Source organism: Daphnia carinata, chromosome 7, assembly GCF_022539665.2.
Source record: "Daphnia carinata strain CSIRO-1 chromosome 7, CSIRO_AGI_Dcar_HiC_V3, whole genome shotgun sequence".
Lineage (NCBI taxonomy): Eukaryota > Metazoa > Arthropoda > Branchiopoda > Diplostraca > Daphniidae > Daphnia > Daphnia carinata.
In genome coordinates this window covers 6,655,841-6,680,565 of record NC_081337.1, presented here as the reverse complement: position 1 = coordinate 6,680,565, position 24,725 = coordinate 6,655,841, and the positions used below count along the sequence as shown (strand labels likewise).

Below are 24,725 nucleotides of genomic sequence, written 5' to 3'. Positions count from 1 at the left end.
TTTTGTTTTCAAAACAATTTCTTTCCTTTTCTATTCCAGTCGATCAAAAGCAAAATTTGTCACATTGTTCACTTCAGAATGACGTAGATCAGCTGGTCTGATTTCGAGTAGCTCCGATGATCGAAAGGAAATCGATTGCAGCACGCGCCATCAAATTTACCTCCATACTTTTCCACTTATTCTTTGCTTCAGCTTCCAATTTATATGGGTGCTCTAATGCAAGGAGAAGTAAAAAAGAAAAAAAGAAAATCTGGGAAATGTACTTTCCTTTGTTCGCTTTCTGTCTGACCAAAAATAAGAGTACTCTAACCCTATTTTTACCAGTCGCGGAGGAAGATGGAGTTCTCAATTGAAAAGAAACTGTTATGACGGTTATTATACGTAATAAGGAGAACTGACGAGCTGTTCAAAAAAGAACAAACAACTCCCACTGTTGGTGATTGCACCCCACCCCCCAGTTAAATGATAGGTAAAAGCTACCTTGACATAAAAAGCTTTTAAATACATGACCAATAGAACAACTTGCCATAGGATAACCAAGTACTTACTGTGCGTTAAAGTATACAGTGCTTTATGTTCAATTGAATTTCACGGAATTCTTTTTTTAAATTTATCTTTGATGTCACTTTCTGACATAATCCAATGCTGATATCCATGAGAGGTTGCAAAACCGTAAGACATCATTACCGGCCACCAACACACAATAAATAAAGACACAACAAATGTACTGCATGTATTATCTCTCTGGCATGAACAACCTTGTTTTTTGTGCGCAAAAAAACAAAATATTCTTGTTTTGTTTTGTTTTTGTTCAATGATAATAACACGAAGGAATCAAGCTCCGAAGAATCACCGTAAAATCTTTCTCATGGTACATTTTCATCATGTCTTTCTATGTACATCATTTATGGTGCAGTCACTGGCTACATCCATAGGGAGCGCAATAGAGATACTTTGAACGCGGGTATGAAAAATAAATGTCCCAATGATCACTGATTAGAATGTTTTCAACATTACATAAAGGTACAATATTGTGTGTACGTGAACGGAGAAAACAACAGAGCATGAGAAAATGGAGTAAAGGAACAATGGACTTATAGACGCGTCTATTCAATTTGAGATTGATGCTTACTTATTCACTGACATCATTTGGTTAACGTGTGCACTGCGACAACGTACCGCTGTCGTTTTCAGGGAATACAACATAGAAAGTAGAACAATAAAAAACGATACAAAAAAAAATAAATAAACAAGAAACAGTCGAGAAAATCAGACGCAGCTCTCAGGTGCTCCCGACATTGTCACCACATAGTCTGGTGGCAATTTCAAACAGTTACCCTTGCTCCCAACAAATGGGGCCGCTGACGTTCTAGCTGGTCGCGGATAGAAACCAGCAGTGCCGTTATCTTCGTGAGCATTAAACGACTCCATTGGCTTTTCGCTAACTAACTCACCGTTTGTGTGAGCTGGCCGGCTTTTGGCTGACTGGTGATTGATCCCGTTGCTGTTCAGTTGAACTTGCTGGTGATACTGGCCTTGGCCAGCTAGCCCGGTTGCGGACGTCGTTGCCATCGTTGCGTCGTTCCGTGTCTTCCGGCAACGGAGACAAGCCACCACTACTACGGTGGTCAAGAGCAGGAATCCGGCTCCTGTGCCCATGGCTACAGCGCCGGCCACACTGCCGGAGAATGGATCTGTCGATGGTGGAACTGTCCGTTTCGCCGCTTCTTTGAGCGTCGAAACGGGTAAAACCACGGGCTGGCTCAATCCCTTGACATTGACTGCGTATAGATAGAGCATAAAAGTGGATCCGGGTTCTAAATCGGTGAGCCAGAATTCTGCCACCGTGTCCGATTGAAGCGTTAGTTGTGGCTGGCCCGTCATCACATCCATTGCCTGCAGTTGAAAAGTTTGCTTCAAGCCGCCATCGTCTATATGGAAAAAAAAGATAATAGTAAAAAAGACAAACAAAAAAAACAAACAGAAATCGGTTAAAAATGTATAAGCATGCCATATTAACCATGATAAACTTACCATTTGGACTGCATGAAACTTGAATGCTATCTGCTGTTTGGTTGAGCACGCTGCAATTCGACAAACTCTCGGGCGGACCTTACGATTGATCAAATTTGAATTAGAGTGATGCGTGTGTTTGCTCGTTTTTCGTTTGTTTGTGTTCCACCACATTCAAGTTGACAAAACAAATCAATCAGCTGGTGGAAACGGGAAAATTCAAACGCAAACGCGGAAGGGAGGCGGATTTTTAGGAATAAACACGCATATGTCAACAATTTAACTTTTTTCTGTCTTTTGTTTTCGCTCTATCTTTGCCTAGAGTCAACCTTATTCTTCCTTACTCTGAAAAGAATGTTTTCAATCGACAAAACTTTTTATGCTATTCAAAACTTTTAGCTCTTTATTCTTTTTTTTTCCCTTCTTTTGCTATTTGTCTGAGTGGTGGAAGTCCAAGCCGACTGTGATCCTGCTATAATTTCATAAAAAATGCGAACCCGACATTCGACATGATCGGTTTACCGTAAGGTTGTTCAACGATGACTATATGTATACTGCATTGTTACTTTAGCGCAGTGAACAAATCCTACTTTCAGTCTAATAGGCAACTACTTTTTTGCGTTACGTAAACCCCAAGGGCTTGAATGCGCTTTTGCATATGTTCTCAAAACAAAAAAAAATGCCTTCGGACTTATGACAATGTACCCAATTCACATGAGATGAGGGAATTTCTTGTGTAGTTTCTATTTTCCCTACGTATCTGACGGGCTTCACAACCAATTACTAGATGTTTTTAATCATCGTATTGTTCGGTCTAGTGTTGCTACGACTCCTAATCAGCCTACAATTTTACACGGGCTGGTAAACTTTGCTCGTAGTGAGCAGCCTTGCTTTCTCAGGAGTTAATCAAATAAAGGTGCAGAGAATTCGCCTGACAAGCAAGCACTTAACACCGAAATTCTATACAAACTGTTTAACGCGTTTACAATTCTTGCGCTTTTGATTTGTGCATTTCATTTTTGTCCGCGTTCGTTAACAGCCCATCACGTGTGAGCACGCGTGTGCGTGTGTATTCTATTGTTTCACCATTTTGTCTTTTTATTCTCTTAGACAAAGAAACAAAAAATGTCTTTTTTTTTCTGAAACATAAAGCGTCGGTGCGCGTGCAGGACATAACAGACACGGGTTCACTCTCTCTTTTGCGAGCTATACAAACGAAACGACGATAAAGGAACATAAAAGAACGTCTATACGGACACGCGCCAGATGAAAAGAAGGTGCAGTGAATTATTCTGTCTGAATTGAATTTTTTTTCTTCGTCTTGGTTGCAAAGGAGAAGTGGCCAGTTTGAATTTCCGGCTTCTGTTTAATCCGATTTTCTTTTTTTTTTCTTTTGGGGATTTCTTATACCCCGGCTTTACCTGTACGTCACAATTCAGATAAAGGGCTTTCTATTTATCGACGGGAAAAAGATTTCATTGCACAAAAGGAAATATAGTGACATAAATTTATCCCTCCTCGAAATACCAATACTCTCGCACAAGCATAAAACCCTGCAAAAATCATATCATCTATCCCCGGAAGTTTCGTTTGGAAAGTACAAAAGATCGAAAGAAATTCTTTTTTACAAAAATACTGTATATCGTGGCTTCATTTCATTTTCTTTTCTTCCCGCTTTAACAGCTACACATAGGCTGATCCGTCAAGCCATGTATAAATGAGTGCGCCATTATTCGTTCGGCGTCGACGCCATCCTTGCGGTTCAACATCCTGACTTTTCTCTGGCGATGGCGATTCGTTAAGTTGACTTCCGCTATTCTTTTTAACGCCTTCAACCACGTCACCTGCTTCTTTAGAGGATTCGTGCCATTTCCCTTTGGCCTCAATTAATTTCACTTGGCTGAATGTGGCTGAGTTGCGTGGGGTGTAGAGAGGACAAAAAGATACAATAAAAGGTTAACGTTCCCACCTTTTTTAAGGTGCTTCGTTTCGCTTCGATAGTTTGCGCTTTAAAAGAAAATCTAGAGACGTGATGGCTGACTCTAATTCGTTACTACGTCAAGCATATTCAACGGCTCTTTCATTAAACTCTTGATGACATCGCGTCTCTTTACGGCTCGGCAAGCGGGACATTCACGTTTCTGCACAGTCGAGTGTCACATTTCCTTAGGGCAGGAACAGGGACAGAAATGACAAAGTTTTTTTTCTTTTGCATGTTGATGCACGTATACCCGTGCGAAAAAATTCACCTGCAGGAAAGAAGCGAAATAGACAAGGATCTTGCTGCCAGCCGAGATCGCTATAGGCCCAACATGCCAAAGTCCCGAAATCCGCTTCTAATTCGGGACGGAAACGTAGTATTTCCTCGTTGCTAGACGTGGCCAAAATTGCTAAAGGGCTCGTTCCGGCCGAAGATGATGATCCGGTAGGGATCTCCTTCCAGCCACGCGTCGTGTTCAACGCCCATCTGCGATGTACGAAAATGTTTATTTACTTAGAATTTTCATCGTGGGCGATCTAATGAGACATTGTGCGTCTAATGAATTGTTTATGCAAAAAAAAGAGCAAGAATGGATAGTTTTAAAGGAAATATACATATACACTGCATTAAAAGGCAAAATTTTATGTGAATTTATCTTCAAGTTTTCTGGGCCCAATCGATAAGGCAACATGCAACACGAAACGTGCGGCACCATAGGGAAAGAAACAGACGGTGGGGAATAGGGACAGCTTGACTTTACAGGCTTTAGCTATAATTTGCCTCGTGTTTGATGGGACTTCCATCATCTATGAGGCGTTGATAGATTTATGACGACGTAGAAACTAGAACGTTGGAAAAAAACGAAAGGTCATATACGGACATGGATAAACGTTGAGCTACGTGATCAACAAACACGAGCGCAGGGTGCGGGGGAAACAAGGTACGTTGCTGAATGGCTGCGTACGAGCTAATCGATCACGAAAACAAGAACACACCGAACAGTATATATACCTGTATTTGATGGGACGTGGCAGAGCGTCAACAGAGCACGAAAGGTTGAGGAATTCGCCCCGCTCGGCTCCGCGTATGTTCGTCACCGGATATCGACACACGGGAGTGTAACGCACAGTAAGCAAGACCAGGTTGCTGGACCCTTCACCTCGAGAATTGATGCCGACGCACTTGTAGTTGCCGCTCCGTTGGCGAGTTATTCCACGAAGCACCAGGCTTTGGTTGGACATGATGATCTTGGCGCTGGCGTTATACACAAGAATGCGATCCTGCGGATGAAAGTAGACGTCGGTATGAATAACGTCTTTGCGTTGAGCATCATTGTTCAGTTGTTGTTCATCGTTTTTGACGTCAAAATTATTTTAAAGAAGATGAGAGAATGAAACGTGTCTAAAAGACGAGTTGCCTATCGATGTTGATGGAAAGAAAAGTCAGGTGTACGAACCTCGTGTTTCCACACTAGGCGAGTCACGTCCGGATAAGCTTGAATGGAGCACTCGAAATAGACGTCGTCACCTTCTTTGATCGACTCGGCATTAAGCGTCGGGCCCAGACGCAACGTGGCCATCGGAGGGACTTGAATCGATCCAATGTTTTGGCCAAAAGGGCAAGGGCAACGACGTACCACCGGAAGCACGTACCATCCACAAAGGAAATGCACAAAGATAAAAAACGAAACAAAATATACGTGATTGAGATAAAACCGTTTTGCCTTCAATTCCAAATGGATGTCACGAGAATACAATGATAATAAAATCTCTTTCTCGTTGGGGAATTACAAAGTCACCTACATTGAACGTCCAGTCGGATGGAGTCCTCGATGGCACTGGCTTGCAACAGGCGATTGGAAGCCCGACAAGTTAGCGGTTTACCATGGTCCTCTTTGCTAAAGTTAGCCCTGAAAAGGCTGGTCGTCACGTTACCGTTTTCATCATCGAATACCTATCGAATATTGGAATCAGCATGTAAGAATAGTGGCACATGGAGTTTGCCATTCACAATGACAACATCACCGTTACAAATTTTGTCAAAACTAGTATCGATAGACCAAATGTAGTTTTATTTCGATGTTCTTTGGTCATCCCCTCATTTTAATAATAAATTTTTCTTATTTAAATGTGCGTATGCATGTTAAGACTTTCCTGAAGGGCTCTAATTCGACAACGGAATACGAAAGAGACAAAATGCGACGGGTATCTAAACTGTGTAAAAGAAGGCGAGCTTGTACGTGGGCTTGTGCGTCATGACAAAGAGAAAGAAAAAATATTTCAAACGTGAAAGATAAAGAGAGACAGTAATCCCTAAACGCGTGTAAACACCCACACAGGAAATGAAAATTCACGCTAGTTGGAACAACGGTGAAACTAAACAACTACGAACAGGAAGTTTGTGCATTTGTGCAATCAGAGATGCTAAAGCTAGCAGAAAGCAGAAGGAATGAATAAAAGAAAAGGGACGACAAGAAAAATACATACGTACACAAAATAAACCAAACCATCAGGAAACGCAAAAAGACGAAGAGAAAATAAAGAAAAACCGTGGGATACAGGGCAGGGTCTCGTTGAATTGATTAGGTATTTGTGTACAAGTATACGATATTTATTATACTGCGTATGGAAAGTTGTGTGGCTCCACGTCTCCGAGACTGACGGTTGCATAAATAAATAATAGAGAGGCAAAACTTCGATCCGTCTCTGTCTCGTACAGATTTTTTTGCCACACTAAAAATCCGATAGGAAAAAAAAGTGGAAAGAGCTACTGGTTTTTATTGTTACAGTATGTTAACTTTTTTTCGTGGTTCCTATCAAATCAGGACACAAAAAGAACTCTCGTTACTTCATTAGCAATGAATTGAAATTCATCTTCCCCTGTTCTTTAATTTTTTCTTCTATACTGTCCTGTATAGAAAATTGCGATTTTTTTTTTAATTTCTACATTCGGGGTTTGAATAATACGAGAACCGGTCGATTTTTTTCCAACCATGAATAGGCAGATAAGCATTTATAGTCGACGGAACACCGTTAAAGTACCCAATTTCCTTTGCAAACGAGTCAATATACACACTCAATATCGATTTACCGCAATGATTCAACTAGGAGAGCCTCAGTATCTCCGCTTTTTACTGTGGACATTACTGGGATGTGGTAAATAGAGTTGAAAGACATCATTCCGGACAAGCGAAAATAACGATTAAAGGAATGATAAAGAAAAATATTGTCAAGCAGTGACAGGTCTTCCGTTTGTTAATACGTGTTATACGTCAGAGTCGGCCGCCGTTATTGGCTAAGCTTAGCTTCGCTTAACTTGACCAACGTGCTGCGAAAGATGACGGAATTCAGAGAACCCGTTGTTCGTTCCGTTTCTCTATTGGACGAGTCGTAGAGTGCAGAAAGAATGCGTTTCTGTTGCGACTATGCCCGATAAAAGAGGGTGCGATGACGTTTTCTTACCTTGTAAGAAGAATCCGGCAGGCAAACATCGTCTTTGCACCAGCTAATGGACGCAGCTGGACGCGATCCGAATGTTTGGCAACGGATCTCACTACCCTCGCCCGCCACGAATCGGGTTTCCATCTTGGAGATATCCACTTTCAAAGGCGGCACTAACGGGCACGAAAAAGAAAGAAGTGATCACATCTCCGCCCCCTACACGTACGAGTATGCAGACTATCATGTTTTTTTTTTCTTTCTAGCTTATGTTATTGATGAGCTATCATGCGAAATAGCCAAACTTTAATGAGAGGAAGAGGAACAGCCATTATTTACAATGAATGTCCAGCGCCACTGTTTTAATTTTGGGCGCGTTGTTGACACTGTTGGAAGCTTTGCAGGTAAATCGTGCATCCTGGTGGGACCTATTAAGAGGACCGATTCGGATCTCTCTGACTATGGTTCTCTGCTGCAGGAAAGGGTAATAGTCGTTCTGCTGGTCGTTCAATAGACCGAGTTGTAGGCCGTTATGCATTTCCAGGCCGGTCGATGAAGCGAAACGTTTGCCATTGCTGTACCATTCAACCTCTGGAGATGGTTTGCCTCCCGTCACATGACACTGCAGCACGGCCCATTGCCTCTCCCTCAGCGGCCCGAATTTTGTGGAACGCACTTCGCGGCCCGTTTCGTCCGTGATTTTCGGCTCAGACGGTGGAACTGTAGAACAAGAGAAATAAATCAAAGGAGAGTTTTATCTTTGCGAGTCATTCAACCAGCGCAAAAGTCTCAGCTTATTACAAACTATGATGAATAGCCTACTGACTCTGTACGTACAGTGCGGCACCATCACAAATTAATTATTACTGTAGCACTAGATTAATATTCCACTTTTCCCTACGCACACGGCCACGCAATCTCAGAGAGCTATGCTGAGGGCTTTACTTTGCGATATGATTCACGAAAACCCACAATATGAACGTAAATGTTATATAACTGGAAAACCGAAAAAAGAAGCATCCAAGGACGCATTATTACATACAGATGAAAAATGGCTATAAGCGAAACGTGCTTGGTATTTTCAGTAGGGAATAGAGTGTTGCTTGACGAATAATCCACTCGACACACACAATAGGACATACGAAAAAGCCCAATTTAGGTCCTAGCGGAGCCTGACATAAAAAAAAAAGTCCATGCCGAATGACCATGGCTTTTAAACGATTCTACCCTCGGAAGGTTTGCTCTATAGCATTCTAGAGCAGGAAAAAGAGAAAACCACAACAAGATTAGCGACCGTGAGAGACGGGCGTAGCCAAATGTTACGTAGCGGCGATTTGCAGTGAAACATTTCTCTGCGACGCTTGAAGGCCAATCTCTCAGCAAGAAGTCAGTTGCTGTCGAGAGTCTTCAAGCGCGAAATTTCCCCTGAGAAAGAGTTTGCTCTGCCCAGACATCAACTAGGTACAGCCAAAACAAAACAAAAAAAGGGACGAATTCTCATCTCTCCTCGTTTTCAAGTGGACGGAAATTCGTTTTCCCATCTCGAGGCTATTGCTTTTTCTTTCTTCGTTAGTGCAAGACAGATGGTGTTTGTCTCTCTGACGTGATCTTCGATAGACTCTTTCTGATGATGCTTCTGGTGCTTTTGGTAATCCTCCATCGCATACAATAGGGTATCGAATCAAAATGACGCGAAAAGTCCTCATATTTTCTCTGTTCACATTTTTATTTCTTCAATCGTGATGAAGATCGATGAAAAATGAAGGAGCTGAAGGTCTATATTGTTGGCAAGTATCGATGACGACGAAGATTGCAATGAACAAGGCCCTTGAATCAATATTTGAACAATTAGCTGCAATCGAAATTCTGTGCAAAAATAAGGATGTAGAAGCCTTTTCACAATAAAATACGAGAACCACCAATATTGTTCGGGTTTCGTGAGCAGCGAATCACTATAACTGAGAGCAGTCGAACCGTTTCACAAATGATACGTCGATATTGTTACCTCTTGTCTGGTTTCGAGTGGAAAAACCAGTCATCCGAACCTCATGTGTATAGACATCTTGATTCCAGAAACTGGTTCAGTGCAAAGAAACTTTAGCGTACGTCCGCATAAGTGGATTATGGTATCATCACATTTTCAACTGTCGGATAACGGAGACAAACACAAGATGGACAATCGCGTTTGAATATTTCAGAAGAGTTATAAGAAACGTAGACAGGCGTAAGAAAGAAGACTCAAATTGTTCGTCCTGATGATTCATTCATCATGGAAATCAACTTATATTCCAAGCAGCTAATAGTATGCAACCCGAACGTTGCTGTAAACGTGAGACTTTCGTCGTATATCCAAATATGAATACGACAGGCAAAAATAAGCAAATGGCGTTTTATCAATGGGCCGGATGTATTCCTAATTGCCCTTTGGGGTTACGTGGAACATAAATGCTCATAGAACAACGAAGACCCTACGCAAGGGAAAGCGATCAGATCCCTGACAACGATATACTGTTTTGATCTGTCGTCTTCCCGAGACATTTGTGATGAATGGAAGTAGAACAAGGATTGACAATCATCCTTAAAAGCAGTCATATTCTGTCAAGATCCGTCATCTTTGCAAGGTTTCAACGCAGCGACAGACAATAGTTGCATGGTAGATTGCGAGACTGAGTATAAACGGAATAAAAGTTTTTATCCCACGATCTAAGCAGGTTCCAGTAATAGTCATGAAATGGAACGGAATGAGCAACTTTACTTTACGCGGAACTAAGCTATTACCCGTTTGTGAAATTCTAAATTATGATTCAAAATTTGCTGATACTTTGAGGTACACCCCATTATCTGACTCCTGTGCCTTCCATTATCTCTTTCTCTTTGCCTTATAGTTGTGTTCTGATACCAAACTATTTAGTGGTATACTCTTAGCGTTTTCATTGTTGCCCTATAGCTTATTGTTACATCATAATGAGTGGTCAAAGCTGGGCTTAGCAAGCCAGCACGATATGTGTAGCCCTAATAACTCTTAGGGCTCACGGACAAACTCGCAGCTTAACAGTAAATTCTTATGGTTGAACAACAAAGCTTTGATTTCTTATGGCTGACTAAGCATTCGCAAGATTGGAAAACACGTGCAGTATTTTCTTGCTGATAGGCCAACAAAATTGTTTGTGATTTTTTTAGCTGCACGATTCTCATTAGCGTCAGCTGGCTGAGCATCAGTAAAACGAACGTGCACGTAGAGCAAACTTTCCATGCCAATCAATGCAGATATCTAATTAGCTTTGGTAAAGAGCCAAACACAGATCAAGTCTAAAGCAGCGATGAGACTGAAGTGAAGAAGGTTAGCGAGTTTGGCTGTGAAACTTTGAAAACTGAAAATGAAAGAAAGGATCCGTTGAGTAAGATAATTCTCTTTTGAAAAGGGGCTCGTTGGTTGCTTTTGTTAGCCAAGCGTCAATAACGTCACGGTGGAAACGTCGTTGGCTAGGACAGCTCCATTCACGGACTGATGACTTTCAGTATGCACGATATTTTGCTTTGACACGGCATTCGTCAAAGAGCAAAATGGTTCAAAGTAAAAATGAAAAGAATAATAAAATAAAAAGACCTTTTATGATATAATCAAACCCGGCGGTATCGACATTCGGCGTCCAGGAAACAAGCGGAAGGGCCCAGATCCTTACATGACTCTTGGTGTCAACTACTTGCTTGAGTACGTGTTCGACAGGGAAAAAAGGGAGGATTTCGGGAATATGAAAAGGGAATACGATAACAACATAAAGGTTAACGCAACGCCGGAAAATTCAGAAATATAACGAACAAGGCGAGGGTATCATGACACAAAGAATACAACTGGTGAGTTGGCGTCTCATCGTTCAACCCTAGGGGCTTCCTCTGATGTACTGAGAAGGCAAACTGAGAAAAAAAGAATCACCGATTCACAATTGTCACGATTGAATAACAGCTGAGAGTTGAGCTCTTGGGAGGAAATGGGTATAGGCCAAAGAGATTGCTGCTACACATGTCGATTCGCTCGCAGCGTAATGCATTTCACTTTTTCATTTCATTATTTATACTTGATATTTACTATGGCACAGTAAAATTACTCACGACACCGCATTCATTAGTAAGGAACCGGTGCTTATCACTGTTAACCTATAGTGCGTATCACAATTCCTAGCGCTATATACCTCTATAGTCTAAACATAATTGATTAACGGCATGGTAACTGACTGGTGAATTCAGTGAGTGCTTGTACAGCAACTAAGTTCTCATTAAAAAAACAAAAAAGAATCGATCCATTTTTAAGATCAATTAGCTACTCAAATAAAAAAAACTGCGTCGGACGTTACTTACCTGTGACATTTAACTGAACTCGGAAATGACGCGCAGGCGAATTCTTGAAATCAACGCGACAACGGTAGATGCCTTCATCAGATAAAGTAGTTCCGTTAATGATTAAATGCCCTTTGCTGGGTATTTGTCCGTGAAGAGCGAAGCGAAAATCAGCCCGCAGTCCAAACGAGACGACCTCCGACCAACGTCGGCCCATTGAAAGCGGCTTTCCACGGGCATCAAACCTGGATGTGACACACATTGTTTATGCCTGCCAGTTTGTTTCCATCATAAAGTGGATAGGCGGTGATCAAAAGCAAAAAGCGAAGAAAACGGATATGGCTGTATGTGTAGGACTTACGTGTAGATGGGTTTCTTGTTGGGTTCCAGGAACCAAACGACAAGGTAAATGGCATCGTCGAGTGATGGCAGACTCATATCGCATGGCAGGATAGCCGAACCGCCTTCTGTCACCTCCAATTCGCCAAGGGAAACTGGAGTTTTGCGGAACCCGATCACGAGATGTATTTTGGAAAAGAAACAAAATGGATGCAATATAAAAAGAGTTAAGTTAAGCTGATAAGCCATGCTAGCACTGAATGTGTCTTGCTTTGATTAAGTAATTGGAAACAAATTGCCACTTTGCGAAGTACAATTTCGCACGATATGGGGTGTACAGTGACGTTAAGGCGGCCGTTGTAGCTGCTCGTGCAAACTGCTAAAAACAAACGCCATTCTTCAAGAATACGTAAGTGGCTGGTACCTTGGTAACGAGCTGGCACACGTACCATATAAACGGTTGGGCGCACTGGCCAAGACCTCAGTCTTCGGGATAATAAAGAAAAGATATGCTCAACAAGAAGAAGAAGAAAAAAGAAAATTATAAAAGAAATTGGCTTATACCCTTGACGGGGATAATAAAAATAGAAGAAAGGTGTGGCCAACGAAAAGTGCGAAAGAGAGTGTATGCGCGCCATTCTATAGACTAGAAGATTGACTTCCATGCACAATGGCATCAATGAATTCTTGGTATATTCGAAAGTTGATACAGAGAACAAACGTCTACCCAACGTATATACGTGCAGGTACAGGAATAGCACAAACGGGATTGGAAATAAGAGAAAAGGTTCTCTTCTTCTTGTCACACATATATTTGAAGTGTATCAATGATCCTTCGCAAGATGCTTATTAGGTTGACGTGTATTGCATCTGTGCACTTGAATTTCCCATAGGCGGTGAATGTAGAGAGCAAAGACAATTGATTTCCAACTGCCTGACAGCTCTATAGTGAGAGACTGTGCAACTGTCAGACAACTGGGACAATATTTCTTTATCATGCGTACATATTGTTTGCATAGATTTTTATTGTCAGTCTCAGTATATAGTGTAGGGAAGCGCAAAATCTAGTTACAGTTGGAACCAACACACAACCTTTTTTCCTCTTTTTTTTCTAAGGCTTCAAAAAGAAATTGCATCGGCTCTTAAATGCTGCATTGGGATGGAGTTTTCCTGTCATGATTAAAGCAAGAAGAAAGCAGCTGAATCCCGCTATTTCCATTTATCGTTTACTTATTGAAATGGCACCAACTGTCACAGTAAGACGTTGAAACTCCTAATGACAAAAAAAAAAAGCTTTTTCCCAAAATTCTGAATGGTAGTAGGTAATGCTTTAGAACCATGCTGCAATTAAGTTTTTAGGTTGAATCCTATTCCGAACCAGAGTGTCCTAAATTTTCCAGGAATAGAACAAGCTCTAAATACGGGAGGGGGGGGGGGAATGAAACGGCATAGGGTACTACACATCAATTTTAACTAGTCAACGCGCAATTTTAACGCCGAGACCCACAAAAATAGTGAAATAAAAGATCAAGAACAGAAGATGAGCAAACAAGTCGTCGCAATCTGCCTACGATTTGAACTTTAAAATTTCTTTTTTTTTTTCAACTGTTCATTCTTATTAAACACTATATAAGCTCGGCTCTATCTATCCCATTCAACGTTTTACAATATGCAGAAAAGGCTATTAGTTTAAATCCGACTTGATGCAAACAGAAATAAGAGACCCGCCTGTCTATAGCAATAAACACGCTCAAGCATGACATGTTTGGACGGGCATGTCAGCAATCTGTAAACCTTCAAGACGGTGAGATGTTGAATGAAATTGAAACGCAGAAAATCGATTTGCATCGTTCACGCCCACCATCTCCGTCACCTCTCTATAGTATGTGTATTTCTGAATAGCGAGCAGATGGTCTATATTAAAGAGACGTTGGGACGAGCACGTCTCTAATTCTTAGCCACAGTTTCGCTTTAATTTTTTTTTCTTATTTTAAACAAGAAAGGAAGAATGGAAAAGAGAACGAAACGCCATTTATTGCTGGAGCCGAGGTCCGTGTTGTTGTGCCCATGGCGACAATATAGGATCGCGCCTTTGTATAGTGCTTAAATATAAATGTATGCGGCACAGCGAGCCCGTTGCGTTCGCCCTTCTGCATTGTATCGACCAACAACCCACGACGCAACGACTCGACAAAAGGCAAGACATTTTCTTCCATTCTCATGATTGGATCACGTCAAACCTGCAAATAGCTATTGCAACTTTATCTTATATAGGATCTCCATTCGAAGGTCAGGTATGTGTACACACCTTTCGATCGAATAACACGTAATGTTTGTACCTGTTTTAACACTCCATTGGGAAACATTCGACAACAATTGATGGTCAGCACAAGACATAGCAACAGTTCTTCGTGAGTAAAAACAAAATAACACGATTTGATAAACAAAATGGGAATAGTGATTCGTGACTCGTGTCTCGATCACGAACTTTGTCCCTCTACTGGTTGGTGACGTATTTGGTAATTGTAAACAATTTCAGCATGTTATAATGGAAAAACGGGTAAGACAGCTGAGTGAGCGTAGGTTTATTGATTCAAACCAGCCGCTGAGTGTCAAGCTTGCTGGTTTTTTGTTGTTGATTTATTGGGCAGTAGCTGGCTTAAGAAAAAAACGGATTTTGATTTTACACAAGTTTGTTATTTCCCTTTTTCCATTGCTATGACAACCGCTTACTAAACAAGAATCGTACGGTACCATGATTTTGATACAATTCGAACTTAAATGAAGCGCAAGTTAATTTTCCAACTACATCCACGAACTTCATTTTTGAAAAGGCAAAAAGGTATGGGACAATGGTTTTACTTTAACAAAAGCCAAGCCACCACCTAATCGATTAGCGTACGAAGCGTTCTTGAATAAAAGCCTATAACATTACCGTCATGCAATAAATCGAGTAGCTATGACCGAATGTGTTAGTCTACGTAGTTAATTTTGAATACGTTTTCGCGACTAGTTAAGATTGGCAAACACGACTACAGCATGAACCAATTACAAATTCTCGGAAACTGGACGGCTAGTTTTGTTGGACGTTCAATAAGTACGGCTAAACGGCAAATGGCTTCAAATAGAATCAAGCATAATATTTACACAGTCTTGTGTATAATCTCGAATGCTTGTAAATAATATTTTATTTTCTTTTATACTAGTCTACTGCTTGCAAGAATCCGATATGATTTCTTCTCTGCTTTCGTATGGTTTTTCGACCTATGTGAACGCACTACAATCAAAATAGACGAAAATTGCATAAATGGTTGTGTTACGTTACAAGAGCTTGCATCCGAGATTTTTGTTGAAGCAACGACCTAACCATCCATGTTGAGCCGGAATACCTTGTGAGGAACATCTACTTGCTCCTTATCAAACATCGATTACATAATTCGTTTTCACGGTATTCAACTGATTCAAGCCTCCGCGCATAATCATTTGAACGGAGCGGATACGTGGTTAGGGGATGTGACTTTCAGCATGGAAAAAGAATAATTCATTTAAGTATCAGAGGCCAAAACTATTAAGGTTCATCGTCGTTGAAGCGTTGAAACTTCTCATTAATTTGCATGTCAACGTTAGGTAGACTTTCATTATCGGCAAAGGGCGAGAGACATTTAAAAAGACGAGGTAAACTGTGCAAAATCAGAAACATCGCCACAGAACTTTGTCTACGAGTACTCGGTAGAGGAAACGTGATTACATTAATTTTACTACGCAGCCTCTAGAGCAATATTTTCCTTCTTCTGCTAGTATTGGGTGCACAATGAAAAAAGATGTATCCCAATTGAAAGTGGGATAAATTAAACTTCCCACCTATGTACATATGGGAGTACAAATGACTTCCACAAATCGATCCTTGAATATGTCTTATTCACTTTTAAAGTTCCTTAACCCGCCTTCCTCCTTTGAACTTCTCTTGAAATCTTGAATACGTGCAAACAAAAATTATTTACATTTCTAAATATTTAAGTAAAAAACAGAGATCTAAAAACGTCAATAGAACTGGGCCTTGATTGCTCTTGTTCCATTCGGAAACCAACAGAAGAAAACAAGAATTTCTTGTTTTTTAACACCATGTCTATATTGGATGCGCTGGGACTTGAATGGCAAACATAAAAAAAGGAGACTATCCACCACAGTTCTGTATGGCAATAACATGTACGTGTACACACTCAAATACTCCCCGTACCTATCGATCGAGACAGTATTGGACGGGGCAAAGCGTTCAAGTCAAATAAATAAAGGAAGGAAGAAGTGGCGTGGATCCGGCCAAAAGAAATCGAATAAAATACACGTTGACTAGTTTGAACGATGTCAACAATATTGGAATTCTTGCTAAAGAATGGCTAGACGGTAAATGTGCAACGACCAGGACCCGGTGCCAATCTTTATGGGATGATTGTTAGACGCCCACAAACTGACCCGTTGGTCTCTGTTTGGTTAACTCTTTACATTTCAAATCACGGACTAAACGAAAATGGGTTACGCTGTAAAGTTTTGCTTTTTCCTATACTGAAAAAACTAGAAAGCCATTGGATCAATATTGTAATGAAAAGTCAGCTTCTTGTGCATTCCACTGCTTCCCTTCAGGCTGCCGCAGTTCTAAAGAAATTTCTGTCTTTGCAATATCGCAAAAATCTGCAGTTGGAAAGCTTCGCCAGTCATTGATAACAAAAAGCCTCTCGTCAAATACTGAAATGGTTTTCTATTTGCCCTCAAAATTCTCTTTTATTTTGATGTCTTGTTTTGATCGAGATGCACAAGTGCGGAAGCAGTTCTGATTGCTGTACCAATCAGCTTTGACGATATAGACGTCGAGCCTCTCATCGTTTCTCTTTTGCCAGGCGACCTAATCTCAAAAAAAAAAGAAAATCACCAGAGGAAACCAACCTTAGGCGACGTATGGAACTCGTTTTCATCAGTCAGAGATGTTCGGGTACACACGCACACAGACATTTCCAAACCCCAATCAATTTGTCTCTTAAGCTTGCTCCGATTGGCCCGTCGTCGAGTCAAAACAAACTGCTATGTTGTAAGCCTCCCGGTATCACATCGTCAACGGTCGGAAAAAGGGAAGCAAAATGTGGCAGTTCATCGTCTTGATCTCACAGCTTATATGTATAGATTCAATCCGCCAGGGTCGACTTGTCAAGCTTGACTCGTTATCCGTCAATAGTATGTCTATGGCGACAAACTATTCCCCCCTTTTTTTTCGTTTGCTCTTCGTTATTCATCGTTAAGAGCAATAGACAAGAAAATTGGAAAAAAATAAAAGAAAACAAGATAGATGAGGTCTGAGCAACGGGAAGGCGGCACACAGAGGGAATAGCTTGTCTGGGTTAAGGAAATGTTTAACTAATCAATGGTGACATCGCTCCGCAAAGTGACGGAAAAAAAGAAATACAAAAAAAGGGCGTGCTGAATCAAAGAGTTGGAAGGGAATCGATCGGTACTCTCCTCGGGTCAGTAGATTTTTACCTTATGGTTCTTTTGACTGTTCTTTCATGTCTCCTCTCTCTCTCTCTTGACTTCTCCTATTATGTGTTCTGCAAGGTTCATTGATTTTGTCGTTGCACAAACACACAACGCACGGCAGCAGCCAAAGGTATGTATACATATACGAAACAAACCACGGGGATTATTTGTTTACTTGCTGTGTACTTACCCTGTTTTTCAGTGTTATGGGAACGTTCTTTTTCAATTGGCTAAAGGTAAAAGAAATTTTTTTTTTTTCTTTGAAATTTTTTTTGTGATTATCTCGATTATTTTCGTTCGTTATTATGGAACTATCAATTTTCTTTGTGTGTGTGTGTGTGTGTGTGTGTGTGTGTGTGTGTGTGTGTGTGTGTGTGTGCAAACTGCACTCGTTGCCAATGGTAACGAATAGATACAGATAGTAACGAACGAACGAATATTTCTGTTCGCATAGATGCCTATATCTTGATCAACGTGCACCTTCGGCTCACTATAACAAATTTATTTTTTTCTCGAGTAACTTAGAAACAGTCACTAGAGATTTTTTTATCAACTGACATCATAATTATAGTCTACGAGAAACGTAAACACTCTTCGAACGAAAAAAAGATTCTTATTAAATCATTACAGCGCTAGGCGATCAATTGTGTACATGCTATTAGTTCTGCCTAAAATCCTCGTAAAGCTGAATCTATCATGCATCATATTTTTAAATATTCGTGAAAAAGAAAAGCAACCCCGAATGGAAATTAAGTGGATTAAGGCCACAAACACACGCAGACACAAACCATACCAACAAAAAATAAGTAGGACATATCTTCAGCTATATTAGATTAAATATGGAAGCTATAGTGATCGAAATAGTTGACAGATGGGAAGAGTTTGATGCATGAGGTATCATACCAGCATCAGTATTCTTGGAAAAGAAACCGTGCAGTCAGGAGAAAAACCATCGTACACAAGTACACTCATGCAAAAGCACCGTTTCACGTACTGTCGAGAAACTTGGCTTTTTAGACATTGATAGACTTTTGGGGGGAGGAAAACGTAGTTCAAAGACCCCCGACTTTCCACTTCAGACCAAAGAAGTGACGCCAACGTATTGTCTGAGCTAATTGAGTCCACTTCCGATGATAGTACGAGAGTGATATGAAGAATTTTCGTTTCTCGGCAGTATACGGTAGCTCAAAAAACTTGAAGCTTCTTATAAAAAGTTTGAAGTTTCATGGAGTGAAACGAATGCAATAGTTGACTTCAATTTGAAGTGTACGCACAGTGTACTGCCTACCAACATAAGAGCAGAGGCAGAAGAACAGAGTGTGGGCGAATAAAGCAAAATAAAGAAGGAAAAAATATTTTAAATGGTTGGGATCACATGCACAACCTCTTAAATAAAATTTATGATAGTGTTCCCACCAAAACATTGTCATGCATGGCAGTATATATTGCGGAAGAGGGTAGCTCTCATACACTTTTAATCCTCAACGGGAGTGTGACGCTACGATACGCCCAACAGCACCTGAGACTTTCGCGAGAAGACTATTTGCCTTCTTTATAATCTTCCTTAAAATCGCAAAAAAAAAGAGCTGAATTTAAATCGAAAAATTTCGTCAGAAAAGGGGGAAAAAATCGCTTAAGATTAAACCGGCAGCAAATGGACAAGTGAACTTTGAACCCGATATAGCATAAAATGTGAGTAGAGGATCGAAATTTGACCAAGAACGGTAACACTTTTCCCTTTCAAGTTATCCACCCCTAGCAGTCGGGCAGAAGCGACGTGAAAAGACTTCATCAATAAACTATAAAAAAAAGGGAAAAAAAGGAGTGAGAACGACGCCTAAAGCCTACCTAACAAGTGGCGGCTATGCAAAGCTCTAGTCAATGTATAGTCTGCATAACTAGATGATCGAAATCCATATTCAATGTCTAAACGGGCTTCGTTTGTCAAATATTTGCTCTCATGAATATAAACGAGATGAAAATCGACCAATTCAGAACCTTTAAAACGAAAAAGAAAAGAAAAAACCCTTGCCAATGTAGTGCCAAACATAAACAGCAAGAGATATTCTTAGCTTGATATGCACGCCGAAGGGAAAGGACGGAACTGCTGATTATGCATAGAACCAATTTCTCTAAAAGGGAAAGTTCGTGGCGCCATGTTATTCCCAAGGAATGGTTTTCTATTTGGTTTCTGTCTAGTCTATACTTCTTTCTGATCAGAGATGAAAACAAAAAAATAGGGGAAAATAAAATTGAACTAACACGAGAACAGTTTTTTACATCTCCAGAAAAATTGTTAACATAGTCTCGTGTCACACAGGACGCAGACCTCTTGTATGAAAAACTGAAAATTTTGTCGAGTATGTAACAATTGGATAGGACGTCGGTAGTAGCCACTCAATGACTTCAAATCGTAAACATCAAACAGTGCGCGGGGAATGTGGGATTTGAATTCCATCAGCTGTCAGTTCTACCTAACGAGGAGCCCTATATAGATTCATGTTAGTTTCTTCCACGTATATAGATGTATGCTTTTCCTCTATAACCTCCTGGCGGTTTGCAAGTCACAAGGGCATTCTCACGACCGACATTCTTGACGTGACTCGAATAGAAGGCAAACAAAAATGTCATACAAAAGCCATCGTATGTACCGCACAGAAAAGAAATTCTAACACTTCTATAAGTATGTATGCAAATATGTAGTGAAGGAGTCGTTGAGATGTGTTCCGCTGGAACTTTTCAAAGAGAAAAACTTTGGCAAGTGGACTTTTGATATAAGAGGTACACCTTTGAATTCTTATGTTGCACGAAGATGTGACAACATATGTAACATATAGTTATGATGGGACTTGGGGCGCAAGCCAAGTATAACTTAGCATCAGCATAAGCTATATCATCTAAGATTTGTGAGTGGATTACATAGACGAAAGAAATCCTTATAAAGCACTACAATGATTCGGTCATGTACTTGCCTGTTGGCTAGCGAGACTTTGTGACATATTTAAAAATTTTCTTTAGATATTACGCTCTCGCGTACTAATTACTGTAAAAAATATGTCAACCCGGTTTTTTAAAACACGGTGCCATCACGTTATTGGACTACGAAGAAAACTTCGAAGAGGGGACGCTACTGTTAATCACGTAACAAAGGCAGACTGTTCGATCGTCTAGTTTTTAAGGTGTGATACGAAGAACTGATAAATGTTCACGCCCACCTTCAAGGTGCACTTATCTAATTGAAAACTCTTATTCGAGGTTGACATACGGTGCATATATACAAGAGCATTTTAACTCTTCCTGCGCCCGATCGTCTTATCTGAAATGGATAACGCCTGTAACAGAGCGACTTTGCTAGCGTTTCGTTACATTATTGGACGTGCGTGCAACATGCACATGAAAAATAGAACGCCACGCGAATCCTATTGTGCATATTGAAAAGGATTAAGCTTTTTTTTAAAAAAAGCTAACTTTATTGATTTTGTTCTATTTGCGTTTCGTCGTTTGCTGTGCCAGTATGGTTGCTACTTACTTCATTTCGAAACAACAACAAATTTACTCAAGTGCCGCTGACGCCAGAGGTGATGAACGTCTCTCAACGGGGATTGTCTTTGTTTTTTTTTTTTTTTGTTTTTTTTTCTTTACCAAATTCAATTTCTTGGAATCCAGGAGCATAGAACGAGAGCCTTTCGAGGCCGTATTCGTTTGCGTAAATACAAGAAACGCATAGAAATTGACTATCAGATAGTGACGAGATAGCTGGCAACACGTTAGACGCAAATACATCGTTGTTTCCACGGCAGATTCAACAAGGGAAAAAAGGAGAAGACAATTTGTTTGTATTTTTTTTTTATTCGTTATGCGCATAGCGTTTTTTTGGTACAATATCTCGTACACTACCGAGTTGACATCAACCCAAAAAGTTTGAAGGATCATGATTTCGAGGACACAAAGACGTTGTTGTTGCGTATAAAAAAATCAACACAAAATAAAATAAAATAAACGGGGAGCGTCGAGTTGAAGAGTGCATGTTGTTGATCGTTAGCCAACGGAAGTTCATAACGAGCACAGCAGTGCCGAGTCGCGATACGTCTAACGGGAGGCTCCTGTTAGCCTTGGCGTGTTTTTGGCTGGCCTGGTTTTTATTTCTTTTCTATAATATAAGTCAGGTATACGACACGTCATGACCCACATGGTCGTATAATCCCTCCCTGTTTTTTTTCTAAGCCTTTAATGAAACCGGATCGACATCGGACCCGCAGCCAACGTCTAGTCTCATCAACCTGCTGACTGCCGACTTCTATACCTTGTATCTGTCTCGTAAAAAAACATGTCGATTGGTGTTTATGGTAAAGCTAGCCAAGCGTGTGACAATTGTCCACAGGGTCCCGTCCGGATTGAGACGCTTGGCACTAAAAGTGGAAGGTCAATTACTACTCGCTTTTTTTCGTTTCCGTTTCTTTCAAATCCCAGGTTAGATTGTCCCCGTGCGCAGTCTTGCGATGTTGGTCCAAGCGCTTTAAGAATATCCGGTTCGTTAAAACTTTTTTCTATTCTGTATGTATGACAAATGAAGGTTACCAAGTGCTAAGAAAGAAGCTTTATTTTTTGCCTTTTTTTCTACCTCAACTGACCAGCATAGAAACTTGCAGCGCCAATGACTGACAACCTCAACGAGTTTTTATACTTGTTCACGGATCAAATAGGTTTAACCGCCATAAAGAGTCCGTACATCGCCGTTGCTTCACAGACTTAATGGTTGCCTAGTAACATGGCAGTCTAGCCAATGTTAGCACGTTACATTTGCGTGACAGAATATCGTGTCTGGAACTATTCAATTGACCCAACACGATTCTACGTGCACGAAAAAGATAATCACACCTTCACGGCTGATGAAATTTCTGCGATAAGAGGTTGCTGCATTTAAAGATCGATTTATATTTGAGGTAGGACAGAGTAAACTGAACCATACGATCACGACTGTTGAGTATTATCTGGTAAATTTGTTGATGGTATAGCAGTGATGTGTGTGTGTGAGCTCAACTTTTTAGCCTGTGACTAGCGCCAAAGTTCTCCAACGTTCACGGATTTGATCTCACACTTGAGGCAACTGTTTCCTTTATGACGTGCATAATGAGAAGCCTCACTTCTCGTTTGCTCTAGCTAGGGGGCCAGTGCCTTATAACTATTTTGGCCTAAAATACCAACACGATCAGCACATCAAACTAGCGAAAGGAGAGAGAGATTAGCGTGTCTAAAGACAAAACGGCGTGCAGTGACAACATAACTATTAATTTGATAGAATATAGACCTTTGGCTCTGTTCGTAACAAATATAGCGACAGCGAACTCTAATAACCTGAAAGTCGTCGATAATATAAGAGGCAACTTTTGTTTCTATGTCTAAACATCGGAAAGGGCAATCCAAATCCTCGTATGCTGCCTGTTATTTCTTTGTTTTTCCACACAAAAGCTGCGTCAATGGGCCTTATCCATATTGATCAGTATGCATACATATTACATCACGTCATGGCAAGTTAATTTGAGTGATTGTCGCAGCTAGAACCCGCCTGTGGGTATTGGAAAGTTAAGTGCAGGGAAATAACTAAAGTTCGCCTGCTGACCACTCTGTGGCTTTGTAGACGAATACTTTGAAGAATGCCCAAACGAAATGGATTTGAGAGTGGCAACACTAGTACTCAATACTTGAATGGGGCCAATCAAGTGCCTTTTACAAAGTGAGTGTAGGAGGCTGAAGTAATGGAAATACTTAATGGAAAAAAAGTAGACATGCGTGTGTGCTTCAAGAATTCAATTGATTAATCACCTTCTCCCTTTACGGTGCCATTCGCATTCAACCAGTTGGCATTAAACAATTAGTTCTTTTATTCTCACCTGAAGCTCTACTGTCGGAAAGAAGTTGCTCATCGGCGTTATATGGAGGCCGAGAGATCTGTTCAGCCGAGGCATCGTTGAGATTCAATATCATCAACGACAAGAAACAGAGGAGATGCCCTGATGAAAGACCACTTCCCTGCATGGTCCAAAAATGCAAAACTGGTCTGTAATGTAGTAGCAGACTTTTATCGATTCCAGAGCCAATCTCGATTGCAAACCGGTCGGAATGCTTAATTGTGTCAATGGATCTGTAGGGAGAAAACAATTACAGGTCAAATTAATAAAGCAGACGGTACAACACGGAGCGTGAGCTCGATATTGCTAATTGTACATTAAGGACAATAAATGTCGCTGAAAGAATTCAATGGTGCCCGACATCCTTCCGGAATTTCAATAGCTGATTCCGTCCTAGTTTGCTCTTTTCGAACGTAGCGTTCTTTGCAATAATTCAGTAAGTCACCAAACGGAAATTTATTTAGCGAAACGAAAAATAAAAGATGTCATTCAGTTAATGTTTGGATCTTCCTTCTTTCCCTTCGTCTATGCAGAAGATAAGAAATGGGAAACCTAGCTGCATAAGGAAATCAGAATTTCCTTATGCTTTCCATCAAACGACGTACAGTCGTTTGATGTTTCACTCTTTACATCGTCATCGATTCGCACGAAGTCCAGCATACCACGTCACTTTCATATTGCACAAATGTATTCATTTTAATATATCTGAAAATAATCTTAACTTCCACTCTTTATCACGCCATCGAAGTAGATGGCCATGAAAAATTGTTATGCACACCGCAGTATGCGAACTCTGTAAAGAAGCTTGTTACCGGGAAGAGGATCATAGTTTCAAAATGCAACGTTACCGCCTTATTTAAACCTCACTTATCCAGTGATGTGCGGAAGTTTTACCCTATACGAAAAGATGAAAACAAAATATAGAACGAGATGGCCTGCCACTAAAGAGATTGTATAGTAAAGGCTTTGGCTTTTTCTTCTCCCCCTATCTTTTATCAAGAATTATCCGCTGATTTTTTTTTAGTTGAAATCCAACGTGCTTTGAGTAGCCAAACAGACGAGTAGCGAGGATATACAAAGAAGTAAAAATAGGAGAGAATAATAGCTCTGGAGCACAAAGAAGAAAGCTCATCTTAAGACCTTATACGGTTTATGGGGAAACCACTCAGTTTCTCGCCCATCGTCAGC

The 24,725-nt window shown here is 40.6% G+C and overlaps 2 protein-coding genes across 2 annotated transcripts in view; both read right to left on the bottom strand.

Annotated features, from left to right (window-relative positions):
* The window catches only part of LOC130692118 (eyes absent homolog 2-like), a 120,010-nt gene that overhangs the window by 49,315 nt on the left and 45,970 nt on the right, over positions 1–24,725 (bottom strand). The window lies entirely within an intron of this gene.
* LOC130702393 (kin of IRRE-like protein 1) lies at positions 749–23,748 on the bottom strand. The gene is made up of 11 exons (XM_057524102.2): positions 23,520–23,748; positions 12,128–12,260; positions 11,788–12,011; positions 7,771–8,151; positions 7,456–7,607; positions 5,797–5,947; positions 5,451–5,581; positions 5,006–5,274; positions 4,263–4,480; positions 2,035–2,112; positions 749–1,931 (listed from the first exon to the last, which is right to left on the bottom strand). The coding sequence occupies exons 1-11, from the start codon at positions 23,662–23,664 to the stop codon at positions 1,270–1,272; spliced, it is 2,544 nt and encodes an 847-aa protein (XP_057380085.1). The 5' UTR covers positions 23,665–23,748; the 3' UTR covers positions 749–1,269.

Excerpts from the sequence above, each read along its gene's own strand:
- LOC130702393 (XM_057524102.2), bottom strand. The coding sequence starts at position 23,664 with ATGCAGGGAAGTGGTCTTTCATCAGGGCATCTCCTCTGTTTCTTGTCG. Across the intron at positions 5,582-5,796 it reads CATCCGACTGGACGTTCAAT|TCCCTCCGATGGCCACGTTG; the intron begins GTAGGTGACTTT and ends GATCGATTCAAG. Across the intron at positions 5,275-5,450 it reads GCCTAGTGTGGAAACACGAG|GATCGCATTCTTGTGTATAA; the intron begins GTTCGTACACCT and ends TTTCATCCGCAG.